At 40.2% G+C, this 25,187-nt stretch overlaps 2 protein-coding genes and 1 non-coding gene across 8 annotated transcripts; 1 reads left to right on the top strand and 2 right to left on the bottom strand.

Annotated features, from left to right (window-relative positions):
- Positions 1-7,390: 7,390 nt before the first annotated feature.
- LOC121339598 lies at positions 7,391-18,907 on the bottom strand. Of its 6 annotated transcripts, XM_041411529.1 has the most exons (6): positions 18,584-18,854; positions 17,882-17,928; positions 13,417-13,452; positions 11,669-11,689; positions 10,284-10,332; positions 7,391-9,335 (listed from the first exon to the last, which is right to left on the bottom strand). In XM_041411529.1, exons 1-5 carry the CDS (start codon positions 18,852-18,854, stop codon positions 10,294-10,296), a joined length of 414 nt encoding a protein of 137 aa, XP_041267463.1. In that variant the 3' UTR covers positions 7,391-9,335; positions 10,284-10,293. The 6 variants fall into 6 exon arrangements, 4 of the variants coding, with proteins under 4 accessions (XP_041267463.1, XP_041267460.1, XP_041267461.1 ...); XM_041411526.1 differs by lacking the exons at positions 7,391-9,335; positions 10,284-10,332 and having other exon boundaries at positions 11,289-11,692; XM_041411527.1 differs by lacking the exons at positions 7,391-9,335; positions 10,284-10,332 and having other exon boundaries at positions 11,289-11,689.
- Positions 13,075-13,162, bottom strand: LOC121339643. The gene has a single exon (XR_005953205.1). It is a non-coding gene; the product is annotated as a small nucleolar RNA SNORD93 (small nucleolar RNA).
- A 25-nt stretch (positions 18,908-18,932) lies between the features above and the next one.
- TOMM7 (translocase of outer mitochondrial membrane 7) lies at positions 18,933-24,227 on the top strand. The gene is made up of 3 exons (XM_041411530.1): positions 18,933-19,106; positions 22,765-22,813; positions 24,005-24,227. Exons 1-3 carry the CDS (start codon positions 19,004-19,006, stop codon positions 24,018-24,020), a joined length of 168 nt encoding a protein of 55 aa, XP_041267464.1. The 5' UTR covers positions 18,933-19,003; the 3' UTR covers positions 24,021-24,227.
- Positions 24,228-25,187: the final 960 nt, after the last annotated feature.

Genomic DNA, 25,187 nt, shown 5'->3' with positions numbered 1-25,187 from the left:
TATCAGCAAACATCTTGACTTCTGAATGGAGTAAGAATGGCAGTGTTGGTGCCTCTGAGAGAAGAATGTCCTCCTTCATCTTAGACTGTGTTTTTATTGCACCTACCTTAAACATCCTTTTTCAGGTCCACAGTTTCCTAGAAGAACAAGACTTGCATGCAGGTTATTACTTGAAAGTCAATGGCTTTCAAATTTGTTTTTTCCGGGCCAAGACCAAGATGTTTCATGGAACCAGAGCTTTCAACACACGAACTCTGAGCTTCTGTGGTGACTTGCTCTGTTTGGTCCTAGGTCTTTAGTGCTGTGGCCCTGGTTTTGGAGCATCTCTAGAGATCATCCTTCAGTCATACACATGGTGTCTGCTCGAAAGGTGTATCAGTCATGTGTGCCTCTGTGGCATAAGAGCCCTCTCTAATTTGACCAAACCTTGGGTTGCCCCCTCTCACCTTGGCCCTCTTAGGAGCACATGAGCAGAAAAGCAAGTGGGTATCACTCTGGGTCTCCCTGCTCCAAAGGGCCAAGAGGAATGGCATTTCTGAGAGGTACTTTTACTTCTCAAAGTGCAGAAATCTATCCAAGAGCTAGTATCTACTCAAACACCAGACTGTTTGGGGCAGCATGCCCAGAGATGTTGGCATTTGGGTTGAAAATATGTTTATAAACCCCACTTCCTGCATTTGTCTGTGCAGTTATGGTATGGATCTGCTTTTCCAGGCAGAAACAAAAATACCATTCCATTTTCTCCCTTTTAGTCAGAGGGTGTTTTGCAGTGTAAGAAATAAGGAGTCCTTCTGCATAAGGAACAGCTACCATTTATGATTCCTGTGAAGGAGGAAAATGGAATATCTCTGTCAAAGAGTCAAAAAAGACCCAACAGCACTGATACCACTGGCAGCCTACACAGACATCAAAGTGTTACAGCTGGAGGTAATGGAATTTGTTTGTCGTCCTTGCATGATGAACTGCATGTTTTCAGATAAGATAGTCTTCTAACAGTGTTTATCAGATTTTTCACCTTTCCTCTGTGTTAACAGAAACTCAGCTGTCCTGAGGTGAGCGAGAACAAACCAGATTTTCTGACAGTAGTGCAAACCTGCCTCTGGAGGAAGGGAGCCTATCCCACTGTTTAAAAGTATCCTATAGTTTAGGTGTCAAAGCATTTATTCCATAATTTCAGTGTCTTCTCAATGGGCTGGTCAGGGCAGACAGAGTTGCTTGTTGAACAGCACTGTGATTTTTCTAGTGTTTTGTGTTTCACTTGCTAGACATAATCATGACCTTGCAATCAGAGAAACACTATCTATACAGGCCTGGAAGGAGACATGAGATTTTCTTACACAGAAATGCCAGCATTTTAAAATACTCTGTTCCTAAATGGGAATTTTACTAGGAAAGCATGTTAGAAGCACTAGTATGTGTCTTTTTCATTGTTTGTCTACGTGTTGTATATAAAATACATAGAAGGAAATTATCTCAGTGAGTCTGGATGGGACTTTGAGGAGCCTGGTCTAGTGGAAGGCACCCCTGCCTATGGCAGAGGGGGTGAGACTAGGAAATCTGTAAAGATCCTTCCAACCGAAACTGTTCTATGATTCTATGATCCTATTCCATATCATGTCCACTCCTGATGGCTTCCAAAGACTGTGCACAGAGCTGAATTCTGCCCTCATGGTCAAAGATCTGTTTTTGTATTACTGTCACATAAACTTCACAAGACAACTGTCAGAGGTGCCAGCCTTTCAGTCAGCTCCCCTCAGATTTTCTCTTGCAGTTAGTTAAGCAAAGCAGTATTTACCACGTACCTATCAGCAGATGATAGAGCAGCCTGTCCCTCTGTAGCCAGAGTAACACACCAAACCTTTTCCTCAGCATGTGCCTCTTTTTCTTGGAGACTTGATAGTCTGAGCTTCATTTGCAAGTGGTGCCTGGGCTGGCCTCTTTACATTGTGCTTCTATTCAGGCAGGTTCATCAGGTTTTTTTTTTTTTTTTTTTTAGAGTTTTCCAATGAGCTTCTTTATATTTTAATGACAATGCTTATGTAATGGCTTCAAAACAGTTGTTACACAGCTGAATGAGGCTCATTGCATTTTGGCAGTGGCTCATGCATCTCTTTTTGATCTCCTGGTTATTGCCTTGCTGCCTACTATGGAGCTGCAGCAGAACTGAGACTGAGGGCTTGTGGTGTGGCTGAATTACTGTCAGTACCCAGTGCCTGGCAGCTTTCACAGCTTAATTAAATTTCAGCAGTGTTGTTTTGAAGCTCTGTAATTTAGTAATATCCGAATTAAGACTCTTTATCCTTGAAGATTATCTAGCAAGTGGATTATTCATTGTGCTGAGCTCTGGTGACCTGTCTTGCCTGACAAGTCAGAAGTTGATGTTGTTGGCTATGAGCATGGACATCCTGAGCACTCCCAGTGGAGCAGCTTTCGTTGTCACTCCAGGCTAGGCTGGACATCTTCCAGTCAGGTCACCTCCTTCCTCCAGCAGGTCTTGGTAGTCAACTGAGACTATACCTCAGGTCACCTACCTTGGTCCAGCTGTGTGAGGGAGCAAATTTGGTTTAAACCTATTTTTGCAAATCACTTTTTTCACCCCTCAAATACAGAGTTTATTTTGTGGCAGACACAGTTCTTAGCAAACCAGGCTTTCCCCCTCCCCAGAGCTCATTTTTTGATTTGAGTGGCAAATATTTATGAAGCAGAAGCTTGGCAAGCCTTCTAGGATTGATTGTAAGAGAAGAAATACAGAGAGAATTTCTGCTCTTGAGCTCTACAGATCTAGAGGCATTCCAGAGAGGGCAATTATGAGACTGCTGGATTTAAGACATTTTACTTGAGTAGAAAATCCTGTTTGTGATGTCATTAATGATAAAACATTTGAATGTTTGGACACAAACTTAGTGTCTCAAAGATTTCACACTTAGCATTGCCAGGCATTGATCTCTAAGTAGCATCAATTCCTTATAGTACCTGCCCTCTTTCCCTTCAGTTGCTGTGAGGGAGCAGCTCTTTTATGCAGCACTGAGCATGTCACTGCTCCTTGCTAAATTAGCAGCTGGAACATTCTCAATACATTTAGAAAGAAAAGACCAGCTCAAGGTTACAGCAGAGACCAACTGGCTGGTGAGCTACCAATAGACTTTCTACTTTCTGCAAAAGAAATTTGAAAGAATAAATATATCATTGTGTCAGAACAAACATGATACGTGTCTAAGATCAAAGACAGCCAGCTCCCAGGTAACATCTGATTAGTCCTCTGGGAAAAGGTTTTTGCAGTACTTAACACAAGGACTTTGAGCCTCACTGACATCTGGCTGACAAGGTTAATGGACATACATATTGTAGCTTATTTTAGTGTTACTGTGGTGAGGGAGAAGGACAAAGATATTTATTTCTCCATGAGGTTTTTACTGGAGGTGCAAAGGGCCATGCAGTCTGCTGCCCTAATCTCATTGTTTACAGAAGTTGATATGTGAACCCTATCAAAGATCGTGAAAGAAAACAAATCCAAATCTCCCTTTCTGCATGCTACAGCCCAGCCTTGTTGTAACTGAGCCCTTCTAGCAGTCTTCTCCTCTGGCACTACAGATCCAGAATAGTGTGGGGTGTTGGAAGGCATTATTCACATGTCCTACCAGCTTTGAGTAATACTGTGACTCTGGCTAAGTCCATATTGTCCTTGTATCAGGCTAACACATTATTTCCTCATTTTTATTGTTTCAGGTCTTACACAGCACACTTTTTCAGCCTTCCTCCTTCACTTTCTTTCCAACCCTTTGTTTTTCATGTGGCTTTCCATGGAGTAATTTGTTTTTTATCAATAACTATTCAGCTATGATTTGATGATTATTTTACTCCAGTAGTACATGGGTTTCCTCAAAGAAGCTTAAATTCCATGCCATTGAAATGCTATACAAAATCCATCTGTGTTGGGCAAACCAACCTTCTGGAAAAGCTCTAGGAGGAAATTATCATCTCTGTACTTGTAGATAAATTGCCACAGAGTTTGTTACTATGCCACAGCTAGGAAGGAATGCAAGAATTAGAGCAAATCATGAGCATCTCTGTCCCTCTCTTGGGGAATTATGATATGGTCATCAGCAAGCTTGACTGTTCATTTGTGTAACAGTGGGAAATTGCTGCAACACAGGAATCAGTGTGAGAAAGTTCAGTGTGAGATCTTATGGAAGGTATTTATTTACAGAATCTTTAAGCAAGTTGATTTTATGCACTCACACTCATTCTGCTGTAGAGTTAATTCTCTGACACTCTGATACTTGTACATTCTTGATCACCAACCCATAGAATCCCAGTGGCCTGGCCAGGATCCCTTGAGCTCGACACAAAGGAACGGGAATGCTGCTGCCACACCCTCACTACAAGCCCTTGACTAGGGACAACAAAGTGGTTTCTGGACAGATCTGTCATTTCCCTTAGGAGGCATCAGCTGGTATCTTTTACCTCAGAATCCTGTTTACTTTGTTCTCCACAAATGATAGGCCAGGATGCTGCCCATTGCCTGTTTTTCCCTGTTTTCAACACGTGTGTTTTCCAGACAGGACAACAGGAAAGGCAAGGCATATCTGACACTGCAGCCTTGGTACCATCCTCCTGGGACCAGGATCCTGGGTCTTTTGCTGACAGGTCTCTGTGTTGTGGCCGTTTTCAAAGTGCAGGTCTTTGGCCTTGACATAAACAGAGCAATTCCTGAACTTTTCTGCTGGGAATGGTTTTCTGTGTTAACAAGTGTCCATCCTTTTAACCCTTTGTTCTGCTGTCCCTGCTGCTGCCTTCGCACATTTTCATTCATTCTTAACTCCCATCATCCTTTGTTTTGCTATTACAGATCACTGCAACTGCTGTAGACAGTCCTGATGCCCTTTTATTAGAATTCATAATCTCTCTAAAATAACTAATTTAATGTCCCCCCCATCAGTCTTTGACAGCACGCAGATGAATGCTCTGTTGAAGTGCAAATGCAGCTTGTAAATGTAATATATCATACTTGGTGAAAGAAACTTTAAATCAGGGGACACACACACTATATCCCCTCTATCTGCTGAAGCACAGACTCCTTGAAATGCCAAAATATGTGTGAAATAATGAAAACACTGGGGTGGCCAATATCAACAGCTTTAAAAATAACAAAATATATGCCTGCCAAAATAGGAATGGAAAATTGATAGTCTGTATTTCCCATGACGCGGTGGAAGATTTGCACAGACTGCTCCCACTGATGTCATGAAGTTACTGCGCTAAATTTACTGTTAGAAGGTGAAAACCAAACCATTCCTGGTTTAATATCTTTTTGCTTGTTCCCAGCAAGGGAAGTTACAGATTATTGCTGACAGGAGGCAAAATGCTGACTCTACCTTAAACCTTGAAGCTGAGGTTTGCTAGTGCTGACCAGTACTGGGTATGAAATCACGTTAGCAGTCAGTGTTAGGTGTGCAGCTACGTGACAGCAATTAGACACTTTGAAATGTAGGATAGCACAGTGAAGTCACTAATTAGTCTTTTGCAGGTAGTTATTAAAAGCTGGTCAACTGAAAACTGACCAGTAGAAGCTTGCATGCCCCTGGCTTTTAGTGTTTTTTAGCTACTCACTATTATTTGAAAGTAGAATCTTAAAACCTGTTCTTTTAGTAACCTTATTCTTCTTTCTGTAACTCGATTAACTTGTGACACTGAGGCTAAAATGTGTTTCTGTGTCAGTGACTTGCAGCACGGGCCCAGTTAAATGGGATAGCCTGAAACTCCAGCTGCATTAAAGGGGAGAACAAAATTGCAAATGCATGATGCTGTACCTTAGAGAGAACAGAACTTTACTGATCCAGCACTTTACCCTATGAGTTCTAATGCAGAGGAATGTTTTCTAGGCACAGGTATTTGGACACCCAAGAGGACTGGAAGTTGCAAGGCTGGATTTATTAGAGCTGGAAATAAATTTTGCACAAGATAGAATTGGCTTTTTTTCCCCCTAACATTGAGATCTAATAAAAATGGAAGTTAAATATGGTTAAGATGCCACAGAAGAATGCAGTGAGAGATGCCACACACTGTCCTATGTACAATCTTAATGCAGAATCCTTGTTTGTGATCTAGCATGCAAACACAGAGCCATGGTCTGTGACTATTTTTGTAACCACACCCTTTTTGTATTTTTCAGAGCTTGGACTGGACTCTGGTACAACATTCACCACAACTGTACAGAAGTGTATGAAAACATTTTTTAAAAAAATTCATTGTAGAAATTTGAGTCAGAAAAATCAGGACTATCTGTTCCTGCTTCTACCATAGAACTCCTATGTATCAATCTAATTATTCCAATCAAAGTGCTCCTAATTTTCTAATGTCAAATATTTGCATAAGTAGTTCTAGGTAGCTGAAATGCTGAGGACTTCAAAGCTGCAGCTGAAGTTTCCTATATGTGTCTATACATTATATCCTCAGAAATGGTGCTGGTATTGATATCCAAGCTGGCTCATTTTCAATTAATTCTGATAAACCTGCAGTTCTATGTACATTTATATACATATAATGTAGAAGTGTCTATACACATGTACACAGAATCATAGAGTTGTCTGGGTAGGAAGGGACCTTAAAGACCATCTTGTTCCAACCCTCCTGCCATGGGCAGAGACACCTTTCACTAGACCAGGTTACTCAGAACCCCATCCAACCTGATCTTAAACACTTCCACGGATGGGGCATCCACAACTTATCTGCGCAAACCGTTCCAGTGCCTCACCACCCTCACAGCAAAGAATTTTTTCCTAATATCTAATGTAAGCCTACTCTGTCAGTTTGAATCCATTCCCTCTTGTCCTGTCACTACATGCAATCTCCATCTGTCCTGTAGGCTCCCTTCAGGTGCTGAAAGGCCACAATTAGGTCACCCTGAAGCCTTCCCCTCTCTAGGCTGAACAATCCCAATTCTCTTAATCTTTCCTTGTAGGAGATGTGTTCTATCCCTCTAATTATCTTGGTGCCTCCTCTGGACTTGTTCCAACAGATTCAGGTCCTTCCTGCACTCAGGACCCCAGCGCTGGATGCTGTACATGTATGTGTGTGAGCTGCAGGTTTTGACAAGTGGGTTTGGGTACCAGTAGCATTCCTGTGGTAAGCACAATCTTCCCTGTCAGTTATAAACCAATTTCTTCAGGACAGGGACACTGGAACTTGCCAGGTAGCTGCTGAGAAATGTTTGTGCCTTAGCGTTTTCTTCAGCCTCCAGAAATGCTGGTTACTCTGCAAGTCTTGAAGGCTTTCTCTGTCAACTGAGAATGCCCTTTCTGAGAGGGAAGAATACAGCCTTATCAGAAAATTGATTACATGTATTTGCTTAAGACTCCCATGTTACAGTAAGATGCCCACGAAATGACCACAGAGAAATAGTTTTATTCAGTGCACTTAAAGTGAAACAAACAGTAGTTTGGAAAAGGCATTGTAACCACTTGGCCATTACACAGTGAACATGGCAAGTACTGAATTTACTATAAAAGTATCCACCAACTAGACAAGCAGAAAGAAAAAATATGACTCCCCCCTTCTCCCCCCATCCCAGTGTGAACAAGGTTAAGAAGCATTTGTGCAAATGGATATATTTCTGGCTTGGAGCCAACTGGGGAGAGAAAGCAATTGCTATAGATAGAATTCCAGAAGGTGTAACAGAAGTTGCAGCAGGCTGTTGGAGGCTGAAGTATGTCAAGAATGAGGTTAGCAATTAGTAATTCCAGAGACTTTATTTAAGTGGAGTCTGCTCACAGGTAGCAGACTCCACAGAATTCTAAACATGGAAGCAGTTGCTGGTGTTCTTTCTACTACTTGAGACAGAAAGTATAAACATTTTAAATTTACTAAGAGTAGGACACTTCAACACGGGTCCTGGCCACTTGACAGCAGCAGGCTTTAAATTCCATAGATGTAGAAGTATCTTTTCCTTGTCATTAAAACTCTCACCTCAGAAGGAACATTACCAGAGGAAATGATCTTGATCAAATATGTATTTTATACATGGCATGTTCCATTTTTTAAAAATCCAAAATTAAGTTTACTTTTCCAATAAAATACTATTGGATTTATTTTGGCACATCATGTTCTCTATTCAGACAGTACATACATCTATCTTTTATCTTCCATGTAAAGAAATACAGCTACAAGCTTTTGGTCAACCTGCTCTAATACAGTTATTTTGCCTTATTTATAACTTCCTCTGTAACTCAGCTGGGCCTGCTCAGCACAACAAACACAACTGTATGTAACAATGACGTGTTTCTGAGGAATTAATATCTTAACTGCTCCTAAATCACTAATGCTTTGAACATTTCACACATTATTTTACAAATAAAAGGGAAAGTTGGGTACAAACAAAATATACACCATCTAGGATTAGTGAAAGAAAAGATCATTATGGAGGTGGAGGTGTATACCTGTGAAGCTTACAGCAAGCAAAACCAGCCAAACCCCCAAATCTCAGACTTATTTGCCTCTAATAATGGTTAACAGTTTTCAGCAATGTATAATTAGGGATGAATAAAGTAACTTTGAGATGGAAACCACATTTCTCAAAGCAGCAGTTTTTGTTAATTGAATTGTTATCTTTCTTGCTGCTTCTGGAGCTGAGGCACTCAGTGGTTTATTATAAAAGGAGCCTGTATACAAATGCCTTCAATTGGTGGTTATTTTCAGGAGAGTTTATGTTCTGCAGAAGAGTAAATGAATCTTTTCCCTTTTGAGGTAATTGCATATTCAGGCCTCTGTGAATTATGGAAAATGAATTTGGAGGTGAGAACTTTTTGTGAGGCACAAGGTACAAGGAGAAATGACCAAGAAGATTAAAGTGGCCTCTTTTATAATATATTCTTACAAAACTTCACACAAAACTTAAAAATGTGTGAAGTCATAATGCATTCTACATAACAAGAGTTAGACACAGGCTATCATAAAGGTTTTTGGAAAGACTACAACCTAACATAATGAATAACAAATACACCTAAAAATGAGAAGTACTCGTTTTAATAATAAAATACTACTTTATAGTGGATCTTTAGGCCTTTGATCTGACTGCCACCCATCTTCTTGGGAAGAATATTCTTCTTAAGATCTACAACCTGACTGTCAGGTTGCCTGCTATTTCATCAGTGTAAGCTCCTCAGTCTCCTCAATTTGGGATCCTAGCAATCATTTCCATAATGTTTGCAAGAGTTAAAATAGTTTATGTTGCAAAGCACTGGATTAGATCTCAAAAAAAATGGACTTTATTCTTGTTTCTGTAGGTCACCCAGATGGGTAATCTGCAAGGTTACCACTCTATTCCTCGGTTTCTTTATCTGTAAAACAGCGATAATTATATTCACTGGCTTTTAACAAACATTTCAAGATATACATGGTTAGGGATTAAGCAGTGTGGATTATCCCTGATGCGTAACACACAGCTGCTAATACACTGACTTATTCACTTTCATATTAGCATCTTTATTTAAACATTTGCAAAACACTCATTTTGTCAAACAGCAACTGCAAAGAGGCTTTTATCCAGCACAAGTGTAATTAGAATAGTAGAGAAGTGATGAGACTTTGAGCTGAAGACACGATATATCTGGTATTTTAACTTCAAGTAACTGCAGTAGCAAAAAGAGTTTCCAGTTCAAGTCTGCCCTCCGCTGGCTTTACCAGAACACTGCTAATAAATTTTGGATCAATAGTGTCTTTCTGTAATGGAGTGAAGGAACTAAATTAATAGAGGCTGATACATTTATTAATTGACACCTTTATTCATTTATAAAAATTTTGTAATAGTAGTTACGTGACTTGTAATATTTTCTGAAGTCTCATCTAGGCTTCCTTGTCACATTCATGTTTCTCAGGATTTCAAAAGACCATCAGTATATCATCCATATTAGAGTCACTGGAACTAAAATACAGCATGGGAGGTATCATTCTGCATGTAGCTTTAAAGAAATTTAATAGAAAAACTACAGAAAAATATTTTGCTCGATACAATTAATGACTCAGATACTGCTGTAAGTATTAGTAAGGTCTAAAAGAGACCAGGATAAATCTGGTCTAGTACTCTGTCACTAGAAGCAGGCTGTCCCCTTAAAATATGAGAGGAAAAAAGAAGACCATTTATTACTGTGTTTATTTTAGAAAGAATTTTCCATCACAAATACCAGACACAAATAACTCATCTCTAAACTCAGGACGGCTCATTTTCCTTTCTATTTTTAAAGTAGGAAGGTAATTGGGATGTGCGGAACTATCTTATTTATACTTACTCACACAGATTCATCCAGAATGATTTCTACCCCAAGGTGACATGGGTGTCTGAAATACAAAATCTGTATAATTATGTGCTGGATGATGTGATTGAGCTGAAAAACCTCTGGTTCATATATCTTGTCATCGTCATGCTTCGTTACACATAACAGCATTTAATCTCTTGTGACTGCTACCTACATCTAAAATAAAGGAGTACAATATTGTTTCTTCAGATGTGTACTTAATATACACTTGGAAAAAAGGGAAAATATAAAAGTATTACAGAAATGGCATTTTATTTGGACCATTTAAATGCTTGGAAATCAGTGTCAGATTCACAGCTTGTGCCAAATGTGCCTAATAGACTTTATAAAGCAGAACATAAGCAATTTTCACAAGTTCCTTGAATGTCCTCTGAATCTGCTAAAATTCTTCCTGAAATGGTTCTCATTCAAAAATGAAACCTTTAGGAGTCCATTAACATTTTACAAGAAGCAGTGAAAGGCACACAACTAATCTGCTGTTATGGGTTTGAGGTTGCTTGGTTTGTTTGTTGATTTTCTTTTTTCTTTTTTGTTTTTTGCTATAGGCAGGAAGCTCTCGAAAAGCTACTGAAATCTCATTAATCACTGCAGTGCCTACTGCTACACATCACCCTCTTAAACTGGACTCTAGCATCTAAAATTACTAAAATGCAGTTGTTCTGCACTTCTAGGAGAATAAAGTTTGAGATTTTTAATAATCCTAACTGAAAAGCAGCAGCAGTGGTTGAAATACTGATAGGTATTTCCCTGAAAGATCATTTGTTTTCTGTGCAACAGTGGAAAGAGTCTTAGATGAACTTACAGGCACGTGAATCAGGCTGACAATATATAGAGAAGACACAGTAGTGTGTCTACTTGACAATGTTTTGAAATTAGTAAAATCTAAAAACATTTGTCTGGGCTAAATATGTCATATCACTCCACTAAAACAGACAAAGTATGGACAGAAATTGTGTAAGAAAGGCAAAGGGGAAGCACTTTAAGAGACTAAGTCTTATTTTAGTAGGATAGGAAAAACTTCATTAACCATGAGTTGTGCTTCATTTAATCTTGATAGCAGCAGATGAGACTTGGAAAGAAAGAAAAGAACTTTCCTTGATCACCTTCTGGTATCTAGGAAAGGCCTTAATTACTCTTCATTATGATACTAAATTACTGATTCTAATCTTCCATGTGCTGGAGATCTTAAAGAATTTGCAGTGAAATCTGAACTACTGGAATGCAAAAACTAAAGACAGACATAAACGTTGATACTTTCCTCTGTGCTGGTAGAGTTTCCAGTTTGTGAAAGGCAGCTCTTGCTCAGGAAGCTCAGGCAGCACGGGGCTCTGCCAGGGGATGTGTGAGCTGCTCCTCACCTTGCTGGGCATGGTTAGGCCCTGCTGAATTAGGAATATGATAATAGGTTTGTCCTTAAGTTTCTGAAGTCAAATCACCCAAAGTGAACAATGAAGATAAATTAATACCTATGTTCAGTTTAAATAATTAGTTCAACATTTAGATTTACTACAAATTATTCTATTTGTTCACACACATGACTCATTTTCTTTGTTGACTGGGCAGTCTTATTCAAGATCTGAAAATACACATATTTTTACCTTTCCTTTTATGATCTGGACTACGTAATTTGCATTACAGGTTGTTAAAAACTATAATAATGACAGCACTAGATTGTGCTATGCTTTTAATTCTATTAAAATAAAAGCTATACTGAATTAAACTTTAATTTACACTTCAAAAAAAAATTTAGTTTCAACAAACACCCTTCTTGTATTGGAAGTTAGTTACAACAAAAAATTATACTTAAGGATATATACAGTAACTGAAATTACATATAATTTGTTTTACTGGGACTTAAGACAAAACCCAGAACAAACTGGCAAAAAACCCACACCGACCTGTTTCAGGTCTACCTGGCATATTTCAACTCAGAGTTCTTCTTTTTGCTTTACTGCATGTTTTCTCTTAGCTTACAACCAGAGTTAATTAGTAGCTTGTTGTACACCTTTCTCTTGCAAAATCTGAGCGTGCATATGAAAGCTGTATTTGTACATCAGTGAAGCAAGTGCTGTGCATCAATCAGTTATATTTTCAAATATTGCACCGTCAGAAAAAGTTGTTTCAGCAGCACTTTTTTTGTAGTTGGATGCTAAGAAAGACTATTAACACTCATTGACGAGAGAAAGCAGAATATGACTTATAGTTAGAATCATTATTTTTCAAATGCTGCAATTCTATGTCCTGTATCAGAGAGGAATACTTCACTTTTCTCTGCAAAGACTTATGTTATCAGTTTCATGGTTGCTTCACCACTTTACAATTTATTAAGGTTGGAATTGATATAAAGGCAAGTATATAAGCAAAGACTTTGGAAAATCAGAATACATTATTTGTTTTCCTCACCTTGTTTAAATCAGTAAAATAGTAAAAATATGCCTAAAATAAGCATATTTTAAGTCCTTTAAAATCTTTTTATAGAATACATTATTTGTTTTCCTCACCTTGTTTAAATCACAGTAAAAATTTGCCTAAAATAAGCATCTTTTAAGTACTTTAAAATCTTTATAAATATGTGCTGTTAAAACAACATATTCTTCAGCAACAAAAATCTATTTGAGATCTGTCTACAAAGAAAAGGTTTACATTAATAAAACACCTTTAGAGGAAAATCCTCCTAGAGTTATCAAAACCTTTGCTGCTCAGCTGCTTAAAAAAGAGCTTAATTAAAAAAAAACAATTAATGAGTAAATATGGGTATTAATTTTGGCCTCAGAAAATCCTTTTATCCATCAGATTTTTGCGTATCATTGAAAGTATGTAAGGAATCAGATTATTGTTTTCATCCTTGGCCAAATATTGCAATCACAAAAACATGCACTGAAGAACTGTTGCACTTTTAGAAAAACTACATATGGTAAAAGGTAGCAGCATGTCTAAGTGTAACATTTAATTTTCATTATTAAGCAAAGATGTGCAGAATGGGAAAGTCACGCTTCAAACAACACTATAGTTCTGAAGCAGGTAATATTCAATTTTTAAGCACATCAACAGTTCTTCTCAGAGGTCTCTAAAAGCTTTTGATGAGGTTCTTTCAATGCTGTCTCACCTCAGACTGCTGTTTCTCCTTCCCTGGACTCCGAAGCTGTAATGAAAAATAATGAAATTATAACTCCATGTCACCACTCAGTTTTGGTTTAAGTAAATAAATTGTACAGTTACTGTAATAAATATACAAAATTACTACACTTTGCTGTTTGTTCCTGCCACTCTGATCATTCTACTAATTTTCAGCAATTTTCAGCCAGCAGCCAAGCCCCACACAGCCACCTGCTCACTATGCCTCACAAACACTGGGATCAGGAGAAATTCAGAAAAGTGAAAGCCAGAAAACTCATGGGTTGAGATAAAGACAAGTTAACAGGGAAAGCAAAAGCTGTGCACACAAGCAAAGCAAAACAAGGAATTAATTCATTGCTGCCCATGGGCAGGCCATCCCCAGGAGAGCAGGGCCCCATCACATCTAACAGTTACTTGGGAAGACAAACACCATCACCCAAAATGTCTCCCCTTCCTCCTTCTTCCCTCCACTTTATATACAGAGCACGATGTCCCATGGTCTGGAATATCCTTTTGGTCAGCTGGGGTCACCTGTCCTGGCTGTGTCTCCTCCCAGCCTCTCATGCATCCCCAGACCCCACACCAGCATGGCAGTACAAAAGGCAGAAAAGGCCTTGGCTCTGTGTGAGCCCTGCTCAGCAATAACAGAACTTCTCTATATTATCAACACTGTGTTCAGCATGAGTAGAAAATACAGCCCCATAGCAGCCACCATGAAGAAAATTAACTCTACCCCAGCTGAAACCTGCACAGCAACTGACAATATCACTTTTCTTGGAAATATCCCATATCAGACAGTGACCAGAGTATATCCAACAAGTATCATATAGAAAATCATAAGAAGATTCTAATTTGGACAGAAAATTTTTATATGCATTACAGCTCTGCTTTCCAAGCATGTTTGGAAACTATGCCAAATGCAGGAACTCAAATATACTCACCCCAAACTAATCTAGGTCTCAATAACATTCAGGAGACATTTTAGAATTGTGCTTATTTTGCACATGACCTAACTGGACAGCCTAAGTCTTTGCTCTTTTAACCATAGTACTTTCCATTTCTCTTTGTCTCTGTCTTTTCTTGTCTTTGTGAAATGAAAAGGAACATTTCCTATATCAGTGGTACTGCAGAGAAGCAGGGATTTATTAGACTAAATGAACAGGAATACTAAAATGGAATAGAAGGTACATCATTATTAGGGCACAATAAAAATAGGAAGTTTAGTTGTAACAATGAAGTGAAATAGAATGCCTAGTCATAATATACTACTGTTTTTACTGACATCATAAAGATTCAGCCTGCAGTGGAAATCTGTTGAAAAGTTCTTCCTTATTTCTTGTGCTATTTATACTGATTTATGGTATAATACTGAAGTATGAAGCATCCACCATAGTCTTTGAAATCTAAGTTCCTCCTAAATAGGGTCAAACTCAAACTTTGTTCCCAAGCAGATGAATTTAATGCAACTTCTTGTCAGTAAATTGGGGAAATCTCAAAAGTGAGACTGGTAAATGCATAATGGAGGCCTGCAGGGATTTCCTACAAAGTTTACAGTGATTTTTCACAGACTTCAGTGTGTCACTGCACTTTGTCTCCTTCATCAGCCTCTGAGTTGCATGTACTGTTTACTGTTGCATGTAGCTTTACTTTGTGGTTTGCTGAGATAAAGCTTTAGAGGTCTGGAATTCTTTAACCTGAAGGGTATCCTTTGCACTCAAAAAGACATGTTAAAGCCATCTGATCCAGTGACATTATTCCCTGAATCTGATACTTCAGAAATTCAGCCATGTCTATGAGAATCTCAATTCCCTCATTTACCAATAAAAATGGAAATATTAGGCCATTTTACCATGAGTACTAGTGATATTTATTTGCTGTGAAAACACTTGTGGAATGATTGCTTATTGAGTTAATAAAACAGTAGGGATTCATGTTCTTGTTGTCCCAGTTGAAACCTCTGCAATTTTGTTTCTGATTTTATTGTTATTGCTGATCACATGAAGCTACAAGGCAAAATAAATTCAAAGAGATTTTTTTTTTTGTAACAAAAGACTTTCAACATCTATGGTATCACTAATTTTCTTTTGTCACTCCAGCAATTGGGGCTCTTGCTCTCCTTAGTTAATGGATACACCATTCCAAGTGGTTTTGTCTTCATTATCAGCCACAAGAAAAAAATCAAATAAAATCCTTCACAGAAGTGTTACCACAGTAACTTACAAACATGAATACTCAAAACACACCCATAAAATCCCACTTCCATCTTCCCCAGGCAGAGTCACCTCCATCTTACACTACCCATTTCTTTGGGTATCAGGTTTTCTCCCTTCAAAACAGCTCATTGTTTCATGCCCCATCACAGGCACATTTGCTTTTAGAGGCTAATTGCCAATTATTTATGTGACTAGTGCAATCCCATGAACTTGCAGGGAGGATGACTGCTGCTCTCCTTCCCCCTTGTCTGAGTGAGCAGATCACCGAAGGACTCTTAGACTGTCTAACATCCTGGGTGACACAAGAGCCAAACAAAGGCATGGAAAACTTCTGGAGTCCACACGACCATTTACTGGGTTGGTTTTTGTTTTTTTTTTATTTTGGTGGATTTGTTTTTTTGGTGTTTTGTGGGTTTGTTGGTTGGCTGTCTAGCTAGTTGAGGTCTTTTAGTGCAAATATGTTATGTTGGACAGTTTGAGACTATGGATGTGTGTTATGATGAAATAAGTGCTCTTCTCCAGTCAAAATTCTTAGTTTACAGACATCCTTTCACAGCTTCAGTACATAAGACTATGTAGATCCAGACCGGTAACTACACAGAATCAACACTGGTTTATCTGCATACCAACACACACCCTTGTGCTCTTCTAGCACCGATTTTGCTTGTGAGAAAACTGGCAAAGTAATACTAACTTTCTTGCTATTAATTTCCTGTCTTCTGTAGTTAATGAAATAGCCTGCAAGCTTTTAGTCAAACATTCAAATTGGCAGACATGAGAAATAGGAGCTAACATGTTTCTGTGCTCTGAAAATTACTTCTTGACTCAAAGTGTGACGGGAAGAAGAGAAGATCTGGCACATGTGGCACACTTTGGTGAGTATCCTTTCTCAAGAACACCCACAATAACATTATATGCACTGTGTCATGTGATACTGTTAAACCAATTCTCCAAGGAGACAGAGCAACAGTTCAACCCTTCCTATCAGGTGATCTGTACATTCGACCTTCTGAATCCCACTTGCACTAAAATTACAGGAAGGAAAAATACCTTTTGAATTCCATTTCACCACAGTGGGTCATATTTTATTGCCATATTTTGTAAGAGATTATTAATAAGCTGTGTGCTGTAATAAACGGTTGGTTTTGTACGTTTAGAAAGAATGAGGTGTAACAGTAACCACAGTGTGAAAACACATCTTACTTGGCCTCATCTACAAAGGAAAACCAATTTAATACGAACTGCTGAAAAATAGGTTCCTGCAAGTCAAAAAACCAGGTTCAATGGTTTGCGTTTTCTTTTGAGTGTGACAAGCCATTACTGATTACTGAATGTGCCTCTTGCATTACACTGGTTCATAAGAGTAAATTTGTAATTTTGAAAGTTTGTACAATTCTACTTATGCATAGTAATTTGAAAAGTTTGACAAGATATACCAAAAATACTGAAATCCAACACAAACCTATGGATAGAAAGACTCGTTCTCTCAATTTTCAGTTAGAATTCCTAGAATTTCCCCACCAAAGGCATATTCTTTTGGGAAAGGTGTAGGCTTATAGTCCTATGAACTTCATATTGATGTTCATGTTGAATACAGACAGCACTAGTGCCTAACTTTTCCATAGGGCTAAGTTATTCAGACACTCACAAAATCTAAGCCTCTATTTTACTTGTCAGATATCATTAAATGTGTCAGTCCTATGACCAGAAATATGGGTGTATCCCATATTTAATGTGTATGGAAGCACAGGGCACTGGGCTGGTGTAGAGCAGGAAAGGCTGTGCATTCTGTAACATGACTGCACGTTTGTGCCATGACCTCACCAAAATATTCTTTCATCCCCCATACTTTCATAATTGAGAGACCATGGCAAAAGCAAGCCATGGGCTGCCAGAACCCCTCATGTTGCCTGCAGTTTGCTACCTGCCTGTACCTGGAGGGCAAGTAGTGAGCTAAAATCTCCTATTTTTATCATCTTCAAATGGCAGAACAGGCACCCACACACTGGAAGAGTAAATGGTATATATGAATAAGCAAGATTTATTATATCCCTGGATTTTTTCTTGTCTCTAAAAAGCACTGACTTGCTGTTAGTGTGACAAAATGGCTACAGAACTTCAAGTAACTGCTGTAGGCAAACCAATATATGACATACAAAACATTGCTACAGGTAGCAGACATGATACAGCCTGATGGTGTTAGCTGCTGCAACTGCATTAGTAATAGCAGAACCTGAAGACCTGCATCTGGCTTGGATCTGGCATTACAGCAAAAGGCAGGAGGTTACCTGAGAAAGAATGAGAACATGGTAAAAACATGATATAAATGATTGAGTCAAAGGCATAGACACGACACAGCAAGATGTCATGTAAGTTGTATCAAGTAAACAGTAGCTTGGTGGTTAGGGCACTGCATGGACAGAGGTCACTCATTTATTAGTTAAAAACCAAAATGCCTTAGTGCTTATCTGGGCTCTGAGGTTTTTTAGGACAACAAGCTCCAAGTGCTGTACTGGCAGTTTTTAGGTATCAGGTCTCTCCCCATATTTCTAGGCAAGTTTTCACCCCCTGAACTCCTTGTTTCCATGGATTGGATATATCACACAGCCTGGTATCAAAGATCACAGAACATCCTGAGTTGGAGGGGACCCACAAGGATCATCGAAGTCTTAACTCCTGGCCCTGCACAGGGCATGCCAAGAGTCACACCATGTGCCTGAGAGCACTGTCCAAACACTTCTTGAGCTCTGTTATGTTCGTGCTGTGACCACCTCCCTGGAGAACCTGTTCCAGTGCCCAGCCACCCCCTTGGTGAAGAACCTTTTTCTAACATCAAGCCTAAACATTCCTTGACACAGCCTCATGGAGAGCTTCATGGAGAGGCATTTCCAGTTTCCTCCAGGAACACCTTTTCTTATCACTCCATCTCTACCCTCCACTTACCAAAGGCACTTCCTACCCTGCAGAGGCGGCGTGTGAGCAACACCTCGAGAGCTCCGGGGAAGAACAAGCACAAGAGCGCGGCAGGAGCCAAGGCGGGCAGGGAAACCCACAGCGCCTGTAGCCCCCGCGCCCCCCCACAGCCGCCAGCCCCGCTGGGCTGATCCCGATCCCGCTGCCGATCCCTCAGCCTGCGGCGCTGGAAGGCGGGCGGGACAAGCCCGCTGGGGTCGTGGCGGGCAGAGAACACCCGGCGGACGCCTGCAGCCGCCATTTCCTCGGCCGCCCGAGGGGACGGTCAGCCCCCGTCCCCGCCCCGCAGCCCAGCGATGGGTCCCGCCCAGCGCACGGCGCTGTTACGAGCGCGGCTGCGCTCCTCCTCCATCTCCTCCTCTTCCTCCTCCTCTCTGCCCCGCCGCCGGGATGCCGAAGCTTAGCAAGGAGGCCAAGCAGCGGCTACAGCAGCTCTTCAAGGGCGGCCAGTTCGCCATCCGCTGGGGCTTCATCCCCGTAGTGCTCTATCTCGGTCAGTGCCGGGCGGGGGACGCGCGGGGGCCCTCGGCGGCCATTGCCGAGGCCGGGTCTGGGGTGGCCGGCTCCGATGGCCGCCCTCCTCCCCCTGGCCCGTCCGGACGCTGCCGGGGAGCAGCGGGGCCGAGGGAAGGACCCGGGGGCCCAGGGCCGCCCCGCCGCGCTGCCCTCGCCGCCCGCGGCCATCGTCGCGCATGTGCGGAGGGGAGGCGGGGTTGCCCTTGGCAGAACTGAGACGGGGTGGCTTTTTTGTTATAGTTGGTTTTTTTGTTTGTGTGTTTGTATGGTTTTTATTTGTTTTCCCCCTTTTTTTGTAAAGAAGAAGTATTTGATCTTCCCCACTCTACTCGGCCCTAGCGAGGCCACATCTGGAGTGCTGTGGAGTTCTGGGCTCCTCAGTACAGGAAAGATGAGGAGCTCCTGGAGCGGGTCCAGCACAAGGCCACGAAGATGATTAAGGGACTGAAACATCTCTCCTATGAGCAGAGATTGCGGGTGCTGGGCCAGTTTAGTCCAGAGAAGAGAAGGCTGGGAGGGGATCATTAAAGCATACAAATATCTTAAAGGCAAGTGCCAAGAGATTGGAGGCAGACTCTTTAATGGTGTGCAGGTACAGGATGGGGAGCAATGACCATAAACTGTAACACAGGAATTTCCACCTCAACATGAGGAAGAAGTTCTTCACATTGAGGGTGGCAAAGCACTGGAACAGGCTGCACGGGGAGGTCGTGAAGACATTCAAAACCCAGCTAGACACATTCCTGTGTCACCTGCTCTAGGTGACCCTGCCTGGGCAGGGGTGGACTAGGGAATCTCCAGAGGTCCCTTCCAACCCTAACGATTCTGTGGTTCTGTTATAAAGAGGTTTTTGCCTCTTTTCCTCCCTGGAGGATAATCCTGTGTGAGTGCCCCTCTGGGGAGTGGGCAGAGCACCGAAGCAGCCAAACAGTAAATGGGGCTGCCATTTAACCCTGTGTCCGTGACTGCCTGCTGTCGTAGTCAAGGCTGTGCTTTGTGCTCTGGGGAGTCTGTGGTGAGCAGAACGCTGGGAGCTCTGCTTCATGGCACTGAGGACATCGCCAGCCTCTGGCTGAGATTGACTTTCCAGCAACAGGAATACAGGTTACAGTCTCTCCCTCCAAAAATAGTGTGGCTCCTGTTTCCAAGCTGCTGTGGAATGTTAAGGGGATGCCTTGATGTTGTGCTGGTGCCCAGGATATATTTTCCTTGCTCCTGTCATCAGGCTGGCCGGGCATCACTACCACAGGGTAGTTCTCCTGCTGAGTTAGAGCTGTATGCCATCAGCCGTCCTTGTTAAAGAGAGGTCGGACACTTTTGTTCACTTTTCTTTATAACGGGGGGCCCAGGAAGGCTGATCCCTGCAATTCATTTGGCTTACTTTCTGTTGGGCCTTTTGGGAAAAGCACCTAAACCAGGCAGGCATCTTTGCACTGAATGCAAACATGAAGGAGGGCTGGGATCTTGATCCAGTCAAATCTGAGAGGTTATTTTGATTAATTGAAGGGAGTGCAGTGCCTGGTTTGAAGGGGTTTGATTGTTTATAGATAATAACTGGGAAAATGTTAGTCTCTTCAGCTGTTACAGATGTGCTTTAACAACTGCAAGCAAAAGAAGTCACTTCAAAAACTATGGAAAAAGCTAATTAGCATTATTAGGTCTTAACTTTAATTGCATTTACATTTTCAGATTATAAATTATTTTAAATTAGTAAGTTTTGGGTGGAATTTCAGTAGTGTTTTGTGACCTGATTGGTTGTTGAAGTTTTCTTTAGATTTTACTTCCATGACAGTGTCTGTGGATGTTGGAAAGATGGTCTTTCTTCTTGGTGACATCAGAGTGTCACACTAGTGACACTAGTAAGTTACATTGGTGACATTAAATGAGTTACTTCAAATTGTATAAAGCCACTTAGTTACTTACTGTATTTACAGTTGCACTAACATCAGGGTACCTAGTATATTTTTTGTTATGTAGCAGTGAGAAATTTAAGCTGTAGTAGTTTAGGTTCATATCTCCAGAAAATAAGTGTGCTGTACCACATCTACATTGCCTTCTTGTAAATTTATCTGCAGTAATGAAAGTATAAGCAGATGGGAAGGGGAAGTGCGGATGCCACCTTGTTTGCCATAGACGTTTGGAGGTGGCATGTACTCAGAGTCTGCAGGATTGGAAGAACCTCTTCTCTGCTAGGATTACTTTTTAATCTGGGAGGGAAGGTGTGACCCCGTGTGTATCAAATACATGCTGAACTAAAAATAGGCAAGGAATTGGTCAGCAAATTTGAGCCTGTAGCTTTCTCTGTAAGGCTTTCTAGCTCAGGCATGTACAAGGAACCCAGTATGAGAATGTGCAGTTATGGGTCATTGGTGGTGTTTTGTTGTATTTTTTTTAGACTTTCTTTAAAGTGGCTGTCCTGGTTTTAAGTCAGTAAATTAGACCAATGCAGTTATGTCAACCGTGGTTTGCTTATTTAAAATTACTGGGGGTGAGGGGAGGAGGGAGAAACATTCACAGACACAGAGTGTGGCTGCAATTGATGAATTTTTAAGCTGGGTTGCTGGACAGCATGGCAGCCAAAGCACTTAGGTCAGGATGTCTAGTAGTCTCAGATCATTCAGGGTTATCTTCAAAGAGCTTTTCCAGTGCCTGTGAAGTTAATGGAAGTTTTTCCATTAACCTTTGTGGCCTGTGTTTCAGGCAACATGACATTAATTATTTATTTTCTGTAAACGAGGGAAATAATATACTTTTCCTGAAACATTCACTTCTAGATAGCCAGTGTAATGTTGAACAGTGCCTGAATTGCATGATTCTTTTTCAAGACTTTTATTTTACAGTCCAGAGAGCAAAGGTACTTCATATACTAAACCTTCAGCTGCTTCCCTAGTATACATATACTTTAGTCAATTGGTAAATTTGAGTCATTGGGAGCTGGGGATGAACTCTTTGTAGTTAGCTTTCATTTCATTTTCTCGGGTATTAAAAAACAGCTTGTTGGTTTGCAGGCTTTAATTGTATGTATTGGTTTGCAGGCTTTAATTGTATGTAACTTTCTCCAAAGAGTGCCAATCAGAATAAAAGATTTGAGGTTAAATTGATTTAACACTTAGCATTCTGTCATGCTAAATTGGGTGAACTGCTTCTTAAATACTTCTTTTGTGTGTCAGATGTCATTGTAGAGTTGTCTGCTAGGCCTCAAGGTGCTTACTCTACACCAGTTTTAGGTGTCTTTGTTGGTAGAGCCCTGCTAGGTTGCTTTCTGAACAACATTTAACATCTGTGGGTTTGTGTGTGTAAAAGTATGTATGTCTTGATCTCTGGCATAGATGACTTCCTTCATCTCATGCATTTAGGTGATCCTGAATTTAAGGTCAGATAAAGATGCAGGTAAGACTTTTTAAAAAAAGAAAAATGTACACTGATATTTATTTTCTTTGCTTTCTAACCCTTGTAAAAATGTGCATTTTTTTATTCAGGTTAGTGCACAGCTGAATCACAGTTCTCTGTTCAGTAGTTTTCTTTCTTATTGCTATTTAATGGGCTGAAATAACCTCATAGAGATTTAACTGTGTAGGAATCTGCACATACTTCTTTATTTTTATATATGTAATGTAATGTATGTTTCACTTCAGGTTTTAAAAGAGGTGCAGATCCTGGAATGCCTGAGCCAACTATCTGGAGGTATGTATTGGTTCCAAATGTACGTACAAACCCAGTGCAGATAGTTACTGGTTTGGGTGTTACCTCTAGCCAGCAACAGTTGTGAATGATGCTTCCATCCCTTGTTTTTTATTTTTGTGGTTCTTGTTTCTTTGGAAATTCACATGACAAATTAGCGAAGTTCTAGTTCTTGGGAAGACTTTTCTCTTAATCTTGCATAGTTTTTACGATATGGAACTTCCTGTGTCTTTTGCATGACAGCGGCCCTTCTAATCTGTTGTAGAGCTAGTTTGTACAAGTTTCTGCACTGAACAATAACTTCTCAGATTTCTAGCACAAATTGAAACCAAAATCTAATCTCCTTCTGCCTTTGCAAATGAGGGAATAACACTGCATAAAAGGTGCATGAAATAAAGGGCTGTATCTTTCAGTATTAGTCACTGTCATGAGCCAAAGTGGCTTTGGTTCATGTTGCCTCGTTCTTGTGGGGCTCTTTGTTATGCTGCATTGTTACGGCATTAGTAATGCTTATGTTCTAGTGACATTTAAGTGTTATTGAAGGGCTTCCTTGGGTCTAACTGATTAAAGTTTTGGAGAGAGGGTGGTTCTTCTGTTTTTCAAGAAATGCCTTTGATTACTGTGCAGGACCAGGTATTCCTAAAACAAATAATTGATGGACTGTATTGTTTGCAAAGTCATAGATTAACTCTTTTTGATTTACATAGTTACAGTGATAGAAATCCCATTTTTAGGATTCAGTGATTCAGTAGAAAATGTGGGAAAAAAGTAGTAAGATCATATTACAATTTCAGTGGAATCTACTGTTGTCTTAATAACCAAGTCGCTGCAGTTGTTTGCTTGCTGACAGTGTTTCTATGTTTAGCTTCACTGGTGGTTTGAGACTTCTTATTTTGGTGTGCATCTGTACAGTGTAAAAGATGTGCTTTATACCAGAGTATATGTGTGTAGATACTATGAACAGATGTTTCATCTAATCTGAGCTTTACAGATGCTCATTTTTGTGAGCACATGGTGCTCTGTAGCCTTAAATTTTACTTTAAAGGTGGCATTATTTCAGTATTTTGGGGGCTAGTGTTTATTCAGTGTACATTTGTAGGGCTGTTCCTCCAGGCTTGTGTTTTACAAATATCGATTTAAAGAGAAGTACCTGCTGCAAATCTGACTTTGATTTCCTCCCCCCTCCCCTTTCAGTCTACTTTGGGGATGAAGGCTGTGGTGGTCCTGTTGTAGACGCAGCCGATGGACAGACAGAGTGTCAGAAGATGCGTACATTCCAGAGGATGAGGCCGACACTTAGACCAGCTGGCTCAATCAGCTTGCTAATGCCATAGGTTGTACATACAACAAAATGAAGTTTATATGGACCTAACTTATTTGCATTACGGTGTAATTAAATAAATACTGTTTGAATGGATGCATATTGTTTTTAAGTCTTTACATAATATAATGTAGTGGTTTATTTATTTACAGAAAGCCATGGTGGGGGTTTTGTTTTGTTGCGTTATTTTTCCAGAATATGATGATATTTAACTCCCATACTTATCCTTATTAACGATTGCCTTTTGGGTAAAGATTCCTCTTTATCTTCACAGTAACCAGAAAATCAAGCTAATATTTTAAATACTTCAATATTCCTCAAAAGTTCCTTGCCCAAATGTTGGTAAGCCTCAATGGATGGTTACTGTGCTGATCCACTTCAGGTTTATCATCTTCTGGATTCTTTTATCCGTGGATACACTAAGGATTGAGGGATGTGTATGTTTGTGTTTTCTAGCACAGTCAGATACTAAAAAAGTGTACTTTCCTGCTGAACTTACCTTTAAATGATCCCTGTGTTTTCTGGGATTTAGGATGGGGTGGGAGGACACAACAGTTGAGTGCTTTGTGTGCATGTGTATAAATTGCTCTTGCTGTAAGAGAAAGTTGCTAATGTATAACTGAAGGAAGAAAACAAGTACACTAAACAAGGTATGTGCTTCATTGTTATGCTGAAGTCTTGCTCTTTGGACCATGGTTGTTTTGGTTTCAATTGGTTTTCTCCCTTTTAACACTGAAGTTCAAGCACTTAAAATGGTGACTGTTTGGTTTCTGTTAAATAGAAGCTGTTTTGGGTAGATTGCTCTCCCTTCCAGAACTGTGCAGGGTAGTTTGTATCTCTGCCGTGATTTTATTGTGTTTATTGGCCCTAAATTAGCACTGCAACAAAGGTATTCTAGATTATGGCATGGCTTCTTTTTAACCCCACAGATTTTTCAGGCTTTTTTAACATTAATTAAATGTTTAAGAATAGGAGATTCCTCTGTTTTTAATCTGCCACAGCAATTCGTGGTAAAATGCTACTGTGTTCAAGGACTCTGATTGGAGAATCAGAGAG

The sequence above is a fragment of the Onychostruthus taczanowskii genome, unplaced genomic scaffold (assembly GCF_017590055.1).
Source record: "Onychostruthus taczanowskii isolate IOZ18803 unplaced genomic scaffold, ASM1759005v1 scaffold36, whole genome shotgun sequence".
Classification (NCBI taxonomy): Eukaryota; Metazoa; Chordata; class Aves; order Passeriformes; family Passeridae; genus Onychostruthus; species Onychostruthus taczanowskii.
This window is presented reverse-complemented; position numbering and strand designations above follow the sequence as displayed.

Excerpts from the sequence above, each read along its gene's own strand:
- LOC121339598 (XM_041411526.1), bottom strand. The coding sequence starts at position 18,854 with ATGGCGGCTGCAGGCGTCCGCCGGGTGTTCTCTGCCCGCCACGACCCC. Across the intron at positions 17,929-18,583 it reads CAGGGTAGGAAGTGCCTTTG|GTAACCTCCTGCCTTTTGCT; the intron begins GTAAGTGGAGGG and ends ATTCTTTCTCAG. Across the intron at positions 13,453-17,881 it reads CAGATCCAAGCCAGATGCAG|CTTCGGAGTCCAGGGAAGGA; the intron begins GTCTTCAGGTTC and ends TTTTCATTACAG.
- TOMM7 (XM_041411530.1), top strand. The coding sequence starts at position 19,004 with ATGCCGAAGCTTAGCAAGGAGGCCAAGCAGCGGCTACAGCAGCTCTTC. Across the intron at positions 19,107-22,764 it reads CCCCGTAGTGCTCTATCTCG|GTTTTAAAAGAGGTGCAGAT; the intron begins GTCAGTGCCGGG and ends GTTTCACTTCAG.